General features: G+C 50.3%; 3 protein-coding genes across 3 annotated transcripts; all 3 read right to left on the reverse strand.

Moving 5' to 3' along the window:
* Nucleotides 1-1034: 1034 nt before the first annotated feature.
* On the reverse strand, nucleotides 1035-1895 carry LOC143868503 (uncharacterized). Its single transcript, XM_077376185.1, has one exon. The coding sequence runs from the start codon at nucleotides 1893-1895 to the stop codon at nucleotides 1035-1037; it is 861 nt and encodes a 286-aa protein (XP_077232300.1).
* A 1934-nt stretch (nucleotides 1896-3829) lies between these two features.
* LOC143868505 (uncharacterized) lies at nucleotides 3830-4933 on the reverse strand. Its single transcript, XM_077376187.1, has one exon. It carries the CDS (start codon nucleotides 4931-4933, stop codon nucleotides 3830-3832), a length of 1104 nt encoding a protein of 367 aa, XP_077232302.1.
* Nucleotides 4934-5656: 723 nt separating this feature from the next.
* LOC143868504 (uncharacterized) lies at nucleotides 5657-6781 on the reverse strand. Its single transcript, XM_077376186.1, has one exon. The coding sequence runs from the start codon at nucleotides 6779-6781 to the stop codon at nucleotides 5657-5659; it is 1125 nt and encodes a 374-aa protein (XP_077232301.1).
* Nucleotides 6782-11017: the final 4236 nt, after the last annotated feature.

An 11017-nucleotide genomic window follows, 5' to 3' on the forward strand; every position in this document is an offset into this window, starting at 1 on the left:
ACCTTGTGACCAGAAAATAAGCTAGTGAGGAGTCTAATTTTGGTATCTAAGTGTTGATTGTCACTGTTTGAGATGGAATTAATTTGGGTTCTGATGAACAGGTTGAGCTCATTCTTGAAGGATTTCAGCGCCGGACTTGTCGCTATCTCATGGGTCAATTTCCTTGTGTCGTCTAAAACTTTTTGTATTCTAATGAATTCATTCAGTAAACTTATGTTGCTGAATTGGGGGTTGTTGAATTCTTTTTCCGCGCTCTCGGTCGACTGGGATTTTGAGGTAGTCTTCGGGGGTTCGTCTTTGTTTCCAGCCAAATCCAAAGGGAATTTTGCATCAACACCGGGAACTTTAGCCTCGACCTTTGGCTTAACTGTGGCTTCGGATGTGACTGTAGGTTTGTTAGTGTCATCGTCTGAGGACGCTATGCTTGGTGTTCCAAAGGTAAACTTTTCGTTGTCTTGTTTTGTGGGTGTCTCAAAGGAAGGGTATTTCGTGCTATCGAAGGTCGTTATGGTTGGTTCCAAATTGAATCTCACCCTCGAACCATCATGTGGCTTTGGCTCCTCTTCGCCCTCTTGACTCCTCTCCAATATTTCCCTGAAGGATGATTCCCATTCCACCTGACGCTGGGTTATTCGACTGATGAAATTTCTGACACAATGTTGGCGAATTTCTCGCAATCTTTGCTCTGCCTCCTCGTCAGCTGTTGCATTCACCTCCACGAAGGACCTGTTATATTGCTCTAAATCGCTAATCATATTCCATCGACTAAAATGCCATGTTTAATATAATTAATCGAGGATTTGGTTGGCTAATCCAGATATGGAAAAATATTCACATGGTGCGCTTTGTCAAAAAGACCATCACGCTCACGTGTTTTTCCCTCAAAGAGTAGCGAGAGGGAGGCGCGAAAATTTCCATGCAAGTGAGCCTCACATCGCTCTTCATGTTGATTATAGGTTGTACGTCAAAACTGATTGTAAATTATGCTTTCTTTATTGCAAGATGAACATGCAGACCCAAACATGGTCTTTGTATCAATCGATGAGTAGCTCAAACTTGACAACTCCTTGCGATCTGGACGGATTGATTTCGATGTTCTTGGCCCAAGCTTTGCACTCCACGAAGATCAAGACGCCCGGCCGGGGATTCTTGAAGTGGGCCATAACGAAGGGCGACTGGTATCCAGGCTGATTCGTGAATGGGAAGTATTTGGTCTCTATGCCTTGAGGATAGTAGTCGATGGGTCCAATGTTCTCCTTGTCGACAAACGACTGGCCATCGCAAGTGATTTGCACTTGGTTGTCGCGAAAAGGTGCATGCACTGGATAATCCTTTGGACGGATAGTATAAGGCTCGGGTTTCCAGCCGTAAATGCGGTTTAGTTTTACAAGTATACATGGCTTGCCCAGGTGATAGGAAAAGTTTTGCGATTCGGAACACTCGTTAGGGATGACACGCAGCTCGAAGGGGCAAAACTTCGATGGATCTCTATCGCCGTAGGCGTTACAATCTCCTTGAGCGTGCTGACCCGCACCCGACTCAAGCTCCTGGTAAGGCTTCAGGTATTCGTTCATGGCTTCAGCCCAATATTGCCAATCGCCAGCTAGGCTGCTCCTGAATTTTATCAAGGAGCTGTCGATTCGCGAGTAAGGAGGCCTGGGTCTGATTGACAATCCTGGACTGGCCCCAATCGGACTGTCGGACAGTGTTAGGGTGGGAATGCGTTCATCAATAAACTGCTGGAATACTGTCATATAAACAATCCAAAAGGCGATTGTTGACAACCATAAAACTCCATAGAATGTAAATAGTCTTATCCATGAAGATGGAGATCGAGATTTTGCAAATACCTTGAGACTTTCCTTGAATTTCATCTTGGGTGTGGCTGATGTCATGTGTTTCTAGCTAAGCGACTTTCTTGCCTTGTCTTGTCTCGTGTAGACAACATTTATCATTTTCTGTTTCTCAAATAGGTGAGGTCATTGTTATTGTTTTGGTTGCAAAAATAATTTGCAATTATTAGGGTTCGCCCGAAGAAATCAACTTAGAGCACTGGTTCTCTCGCAGCCTCGCTCCCCGCGACCCTCTGCAACCATTCCAACGCCGCTCGTTCCCTTCGTTCGTTCGCAAAACGTGCAAATCTAATCAAATTTTCTCTCTAATTTCCTATCTGGATATTGATATTAATGAACTCTATTGTAAGAAATAACCATGAATAACTCCAGATATTACGAATCTGGCTCAGAGGCAGAAATTAGGCCCGGCAGAATAAGCAACGAGCTGAGGGACGCTCTCAATATTGCTGAAAATGATATTCCAATTTGGATATACCGAATGCGAGCCCTCGGATATCCTCCGGGTTGGCTCAGTAAGGCGATAGTGGACACGGATGATATATTCGACACTGACTCGGCGCCCGCGGACCCAGAGTCAAAGAAACGCAAGAATCCCTCCAGCAATGAAGTCCAGTATGACCACTCCAAATTGATTGAATTCCCCGGGTTCAACTCGCCAATGCCGCCCAATTGCACAGACTATCATTATTTTATAAATATGCCACCCATGTTGGAACATCAACAGTTAGAGTATGCAAAGAAACACATGAGTGCGTTTAGACCTGCCCAAGTGCCAAAGAGGGTAAGGTCTCTCAATGAGTCTAGCGCGGCCGAAACTTCTATTTCTCTCAATGAATCATCCACCTCAACCGCACCCAAAACTAGGAGGAGCACAGGTGATCTAGAATCATCAATAACAGCCGAAGAGACATCAGGAGGAGCCATGCTCAGGAGGGCAGTCACAGAGGCCGACATAAGTGTAACCGGAGGATTCAAGCTAGTTTCCAAGGGTAGCCCCATGCCTAAGCCAATCGAGAGGGCGCCGCTGGAGAAATTCTCGGAGGGCGTTGTTGGTGAGCTTTTATATTTCGAGAACACACCCACATCGTCGGGGAAGTTCGATAGTATTCGTGGTTTACTTAACACGATGAGGAAGTCCAAAAGTGAGACAAGTTTCCAATCACCGGACAAGAGTTTGACCTCGTAGCTCGAATAAACTTAACTCATTCACTTTATCATATCCGTGGCTTTCACATCTCCTTCGTGTCCAAGTTTAAATTCCAAGTTGGGGTATGACAGCTCTGATGGGCGCGATTTAAGCGAGTTGGTGGTCACCTGTTAAGCACGAGGCGATGTTCAACTCCTCTTCTTAAATTACCTAGTCAAAATGATGATGAATTTCAATATAAGTATCATGGGACAGGTAATTTACAGGTAGCTTGTCCTCGGTGATGGATTTTGGGGAGATGAGTGAGAGAGAATTTGTACGATTGTTCCCGAAAAATCTCGTTCAACCGCATGAAACAACAACAAGCATTTGTGAAAGTAAAAGCAAGTGGAGGAGCTGCGCCTCTTACAACGCTTCTAGCAGAAAACATGTGTGCTACTCAGAAAGCATTTTCATACTCAACCTAATCATTATTTCAAGCAAATTATCAGCTCAATCAATCATAGAAACTCCATAGCTTTCAACTCACAAGGACATAGACCAAACCTCAGAGTCTAACGAGGAACGTTAAAATTTTAATAAAATTACCAACAATGGCCACTAGTGATCAGGAGAAACCAGGCGAGGCAATCGAGGCGGACGATTTTGAGGAGTTTGAGGCCGAGGATTGGCAAGGCGAGGACGACAATACCTGTCCCGTTTGGGAGGACGATTGGGACGACGATGATCTCGAAGAAGACTTTCAGAAACAATTAGTGAAGAAAAAATGCGAAATACCAGCGAAGAAGAAGATGAAGATTAACTTACAAATGAATTTATATGACATTTAAACTCGTTTAACAATTTGGACAACATCCTCATCATTCAACTCATGATCTTTGCCAACTTTTTGCGGTTGGTGCTTAACGGAAGAACCCCAAACAAGCGCATATTTGAACTCCTTCATGATGGTCCGGTGAACTTTGTTACAGAAATCCTCAAGTGATTTCTTATCACGTCGCAGAATAATCGGTGCCTCATAGTCTGGTAGCTGACCTTTAGGTTTTGTATAAATTCTAACTAAATCCAAGTATCTCCATGTTAAATCTAGTAAATCGTCAAAGTTCCACTTGTGATGAGCGGAAATGGGCACACAATGGGGAACTCTGTAGACCAAATCGAGTTCCTCGACAGAAATTTGGTCAATCTTGTTCATGACATAAACACAAGGCACATAGATCCTGTTTCCTTCGATAACATCAATCAAATCGTCAGTCGTTGCGTCGCACTTGAGGACAACGTCGGCGTTGTTGATTCTGTATTCACTTAAAATTGTCTTGATAGTATCGACATCTAGTTCGCTTTGAGCCACCAAGGCCTGCATGGCTACGCCGCCCTTGTCCTTTCTTCTTACAGTAATAGCTGGAGGTTCCTTGTTGAGTCTCAGACCAAATCCTTCTAATTCTTTCTCAATTAAACGCTTGTGCTGAAGAGGTTTCATGATATCTAAGACAATGTAGATCAAGCTACAGGTTCGCGCAACGGCAATAACTTGCCTACCACGACCCTTACCATCCTTGGCTCCCTCGATAATTCCAGGCAAGTCCAACATCTGAATCTTGGCGCCCTTGTACCTGATAACTCCAGGAACTGCAGTTAAGGTTGTAAACTCGTAGGCCGCAACTTCGGAATAAACTCCTGCCAAGTTGCAGATAAGAGTGGACTTTCCCACCGAGGGGAAGCCGACAAATCCAATTCTAGCGTCACCAGTTTTGGCCACGTCGAAACCCTCACCGGCTCCACCGCCCCCGCCACCCTTGGGTGTGATAAGTTCTTGACGAAGTTTAGCCAGGCGAGCTTTCAGTAGACCCAAGTGACCCATTGTGGCCTTGTTCTTCTGGGTCCTGGCCATTTCGGCCTCGATGTCTGCAATTTTCTGTAGGGTCGACATCTTTTGTCAATGGGCGGTGTTTCAATTGGGAAATCCTAGTATTTAATATCTGCTGGAATAATTAATGAGGTTCTAGATGTTGCAATAATGATACGTGCAATAATGTTGGATCTAATTCATTAGATTGTCTAGTGAGGTAAGTTCACATGGGGAGTTTGAATATGTTCCGTAATCATGTGGAGAAATTTTAGCGAAATTGAGTGGTTTCACGTGGTATTTTCGCCCGCATCGCGGGATGTGTGCTGAACGAAAAAAGCTCCGCCAGGAAATTGATTTTCATCAACATCAACATTGTTTTGATAGGGGGAATTTATTTTGCAAGCAACAAGAATCATTGACATCATAGTTCTATTAATTAACTAATTATTATAATCACCTAAATGCAATAGCAAGCTGGATGTCATAGTGCCCACATACTCACAGGATGGATCTCAATAGAGTTAGCGATGTGGAAAAACTGCAACTCTGCAAAAGGTATTTTATTGGAGGTTTCTTTGCTTTACCATTCCTCTGGCTAGTGAATGTCATTTGGTTCTTTCATCAAGCTTTCTTCAGGGCCTGGTTCAAGGAACAACAACAAATCCGATACTACGTCGGTGGCTCCCTCATCGGCTTCCTCGTCTACATGGTTCCAATTATCGCCTGGGCAGTTTATTTCCAAAATCACCGATTAGAGCTGGGCAAATGGGGACAGTCCATCTCCTTCCTGACACCGGCCGGCTATTAAATTAACCTATTATTCTCACGCAATTGTAAATCCTTAAATGTCTTGCCGTCGTTCTCGTCGAATGTCTCCGCTTCGGCGTACTTGTCGATAACATCACGAACAACATGCCTCAGGTCGTCGAGGTGATACCTCGTCTTTGAGCTGATTGCTAATATTTCATCGAATTGCATCATTCTTTTTGGTCTAATACTTTCGTCCACTTCCACCGACAGTGGATCCTCCTGCAGAGCCTTCAACTGTTCTTTGAATTTTTGGAATCTTTCAGGCGCATCCTTCAGAGTGTCCATCTTGGTCATGGCAACAATTGCTGGCTTCTTCATGAGGGTGTCATCGTACAACTCGATCTCCTTGATTAATATACACAGAGTTTCCAGGGGCGTTCGCCTCGGATAATCAGGCCCGAGATCTACATTATCCACATCGATCACGAACAGGAGCACCTGACTCCTGACAATGTGCTTGAGGAATTCGTGGCCCAAGCCCAGGTTCTTGTGCGCCCCCTCGACCAAACCCGGCAGGTCGGCGAAGGTTATGGACCTGAAATCGTTGTACTTCACCATGCCGAGATAAGGCCTCAGTGTTGTGAATGGGTAGTTGGCCACCTTGGGTGTGGCATTCGAGATGGCATTCAGGAGCGAGGATTTGCCTGCGTTGGGGAAGCCCACGAAGACTGTGTCTGAGATCAATTTCAAGTCTAGCCTCAGCTGGCGCCTCTGACCGACATATCCCAGGCCGTCATTGTGCTTGTCGCCGCCCCTCCCGCCCAGAGCGAGGAGGACCTTGTCGCCCGCCTTGTTCAAGTCGCCCACATGTTGCCTGTCCGAATCGGTGACGGAGATGCCCACGGGCACCTTGATGATCCTGTCCATTCCCGACTCGCCCAAGAGCCTGGTCCTCTTGGCTGGCTCGCCGTTGGAGGCTTGAAATATGCCCCCCTTCGACTCGTTGAGCAGTTTGGCCAAGGAGGTCTTCTTCATGGTGGCCTGGACGTAGACGTCGCCCCCCTTGCCGCCGATGCCGCCATACTGGGGCAGTCCCGAGCCGCCGGTGCCAGCGCGAACACTGATCCTAACTGAGTCTACGAATAATTTTCGAGCTTTTTGACTAAGAAAGTTGCTCATCGTTCAATCATGACATCTAATAATAAATGGGCACTCTCTTCTTGTGGTCGTTTTTAGTGATACAACAATCCCAAAGCGATTCGAATAATAATGGAGCCTCTTGTTGACTAGAGAGAAGATACACGAACTTTCACCACACAGAAACCTCGTGTCTTTCACGCGTTAATTTCGCGAAATCACACACACAGAGAAAATGCGCGATTCGGTGACAAGTGGGAACCCTCGGCAAAAGCCCATCGATAATCAATTAGTGTCAGGTGTGATATTGCGTAACATTTATTCGTCTCCCCGCGGGCCGCCGCCGCCCCCCTTGGCCCTCTTGGGGTCCTTGGCCTGCTTCTGGCCAGAGGCTCGCTGGAGGCTCGCCTGGTTGTTGCCCACGAGGTCGCCGCTGGAGCTGTAGGATCTAGCTCGCGGCCAGACGAGAGGGCCGCCCTCCTCCATGACCGAGGCGAAGTTCCTCCTCACGAGACGAGCCATGGCCACGTGCTCGGCACGAATCTGGTTCCTGCTGATCATGGTGCTAATCTCGTCCTGGTCGGCGCGCTCGGCCTCGGCCAGCCACTCCTCCACCTCGTCGGCGTACATCTTCATGGTGAAGGAGAACTTATTCCTGATTTGCTCGGCCTGGTAGATGAGGTACCAGTTGCGCCGACTTGAGGACGAGCCCACCTTGGTGTGATGGTCGAGCTTGTTGACGAGCCTCTCGACAATCTTGGCCGCCTGCTGGTTGTTGTTGTTGGCCGAGATCTTCCTCATGGGCGTCTTGCTGAGCAGCGATTTGGTTTCCTCTTGGTGGTGAGTCTCCTCGGTGATCACGTCGACTTGGTCCATCTCGTGTTGCACTCGCTTGGCGATTTTGTCCAAGTGTTTCACACAGTCGTAGGAGCGCAAGTTTTCGCGCAAAAAGTCAACCTCATTCGAGGAGAGAGTTACGAACACCGTGAACAGGTTGGTGTTGTCGCAGTTGTCGCCTATCTTGCTCCTGTAGTGGATGTGGAACAGGAACGACTCCAGGATGAAGGCAATCACAATGTTCATCACGATTATGCTGCACAGGTAGTAGAGGCCGAAGAAGATGCGCGTCCAGTTGGTGCCCGAAACGATGGCGTAGGCGCTCATGGTGGCCAGCCAGTAGGTGTTGCTGGTCATGCTGAAGAGGGTCAGGTAGCTGGCCACCAAGTCGCCAAAGTCGTTGAGGTAGTACTGGGCCCCCTCGGTGGAGTTGTCGAACTTGAACTGGCTCTCGAGGGAGGTGTTCTTGCAGCAGTTCCTGAGGTCGTAGTCGCCGAGGAGCTCCATGCCAACAATGGCAAAGAAGTAGTACATTATCATCACCACGCAGGTCATGCCCACGAACCTCTTGGCCAGGATGTAGGTGAGCGTTTGCCACATGTCCTTGTAGCGGCGCTTGAACTCGAACAGGCGCATGAGGCGCAACACCCGCAACACTATCACCCAGCCAAAGGGGGTGGCGCCGAAGTTGCCCGCCGTGAGGCCCCCGATGGACACCAGCAGGACCACCAGGTCGAAGCGGTTCCACCGGCAGCGCCAGTAGTCGGTCCAGCCCAGGGCGAGGCCGCGAAAGGTGATCTCCAGCAGGAAGATGGAGATGAATATGTAGGTGCTTATGGAGTCGGGTCGAACCTCCTCGTTGGTGGGCGCGGCCGCGACGCCGGCGCTGGTGGTGGGCAAGTTGAACTGGAAGGCCGAGGCCTCGATGAACTGGAGGGCCGCCTGGGCGGCGATCAGCATGTCGATAGTCCACTCGAAGAACTTGTGGCTCACAATGCGCCTGAGGACAGCCAGGGTTGGCTTGAACATTGCGGGTATGTAGTCGCACTCGTCGTACCACCTGATCGCCGGGTAGACGAGGCGCCACTCCAGGTTAATGTAGTCGTAAATTTGGTAAAACTCCTCCAGGGAAATGCTGCCACTCTTGTCCGCGTCCAGGGCCTTGAAGATGAGGTAGGCGTCGAACATGGAGCACTTCCGGTTCAGGTAGCGCATCAAGCCCATGAACTGGCGGTACTGTATCTTGTCGGGCTGCTTCCGCGAGACCAGCAACTTGAAGGCCTCCTGGCAGGCCTTTCGCCGGTGCAACAGCAACTTGTGGAACTTCTCCTTCTCCTTGCGGGTGAAAATCTCGTACACGGCGGCCATGGTCAAGTTGGTGAAGAGGAAGAGGTGAATGATGACGAACAGGACGAAGAAGAGGGCCGACCAGCGGGAAACCCCGTAGCTGGGCATCATGACGTCGGGCAGGCTGGCCGTGGTGGCCAGGATGAGGAGGTTGCCCACGGTGGCGGGCATGTCGCTGAAGTTGGGATTGTTGGCGGCGAACAAATAGAAGCCAAAGATGGAGAAAACGAACATGAAGAACATGATCAGGGTGAACATGTCTATGATGGGAGGCAGCGACTGGAATATCTGGCGCACCACCCGGCGAAGTCCGTGACAGTAGTGGTTGTCTATGAGGAAGATGGGCCTCATGGCGCGCGAGTAGCGCGCGTGAATGGAGTGTCTCAGGAGGATCACGATGGCCTCGCCGTTCATGGTGAGCAGGACGATCAGCTTGATGACCGTCCGCCCGTGACGGAAGAACCTGCCTGGGCCCATCCAGCGAAACTTGAGCAGCAACTCGATGGCCATGATGCAGAGGGCGAACATCTCGATGGCCGCGTGCACGCTTGGGTTCAGCTGGTAGCCGTCGATGGCGGGCGGCTCGAAGAGGGCCAGCAAGAGCAGCACGATGCTGGCCGCCAGGTCGAGCTGGTAGAAGTACCTGTTGTGCACCAGGATGTAGGTCTCGATGGTGGTGTACTGGAGGTAGCCGTTCTTGGGTTTCCTGGGCGAGCCATCGTAGGAGGAGGCGGCGGCGGAGGATCCCTTGGAGATGGAGGACTCGTCGTGCGGCTTGTTGGCCGGGTACTGCTGGTGGCTCTGCTGGTGCTGCTGGTGCCGCTGGTCCCCCGGGCTGCCCGCCGGGTGGTTCTGGTCGGCGGCGGCGCTCTGGTTGGTTGCGCTCGCGCTTCTCGGGTTGGCGGCCAGCTTGGTGGCTCGCTTGCGGGGGTGGTTCTCGAACTTGTCGTTGTTGAGTCCCTCCTCGATGAAGATGGAGGCCTCGTGGTAGTTGGAGCGCCACAGGTTGCTCCTGAGGCGGATCTCCTCGGCCAGCCGATCGTCGACGCTGCTCAGCTGGTTGGGCAACTCGTCGTCGGCCAGGGTGGCCGAGCTCATCTCGGCTACGGATATCAGCTGCGAGGGTAGAGGTTGGTGGCTAGAGGTTATTTCATCTCCATGGTTCGTGATGCTGGTGCTGGTGTGTCGTCAATAATGTCGGCTCAGCGGTGTGATGATACAAATTCAATTTGTCAACTCCCTACGCACGCAATTGGCTCTCACTCTCTCTCTCTCTCTTATCTAACTAACGAAATTAATTTTCACACTCAACGCCGCGAGGAGATAATAATCACCGAGTTGGCTGCTGGGTGAATTCTTGCGAGTCGCCATCGTCTTGAGTAGGCTGGGTCTCGAGTGAACTGCGCCGGCTATCGCCAATTAGAGGGACGGAGGAGGTAGGTGATTGAATTCCAATGCCAATTTCAATTAAATAATCATCGCCGACCAACCGCAACCGCAACAACAACAACCACTTTCTGGTTCACAAGATACAACATTCCTGTCGGCCGCCTCGTTCGTACACAAACACCCAGCCAGCCAGCCAGCCCGATGAGTCGCGACCATACAGACACATCGCGATAAGCAATGTTATTGTTGTCTTTGGCGGCGCTTATCGCCGGAGAGCATCGAGGTGCTCGCTATCGTCCGATCAGGCGATCCGCTCGGCCGCCTGGCGACACGTCATGAGCCTGCCCACTTTGTCAAATGGTCGCGCCCGGCCGGTCTCATTAGTGCACCTGTTCTGCCGGCAAACTCTGACTCCGAGACGACCGATGATTGATGTGTCACTTTCGTCTGGTCAGCCCAGCATTGTGTCGGCGCCGCTTGACATCTCAATACGCGACCGTCTGGGCGTCAGTTCCTCGTCGCCGGCGGACTCACTTACCTGTCCGCGCCCAAGACCGAGCGCCTTTGTGGCCACTTTCTCCAGCTCAGTCTCAATCCTTTGGGCTGGTTCGCCGGCAGGAAGAGTCGGGCGCCACTTCCTCGTCGGTGCCGCCGGCCGCCAGTATATAAGGGCCGGCGGCGGCGCCACTCGAGAGTATCGCCCGC

Source organism: Tasmannia lanceolata, unplaced genomic scaffold (genome assembly GCF_043159265.1).
Source record: "Tasmannia lanceolata isolate RefF3 unplaced genomic scaffold, GAP_Taslan_0.1 ptg000492l, whole genome shotgun sequence".
In the NCBI taxonomy this organism is placed as follows: Eukaryota; Viridiplantae; Streptophyta; class Magnoliopsida; order Canellales; family Winteraceae; genus Tasmannia; species Tasmannia lanceolata.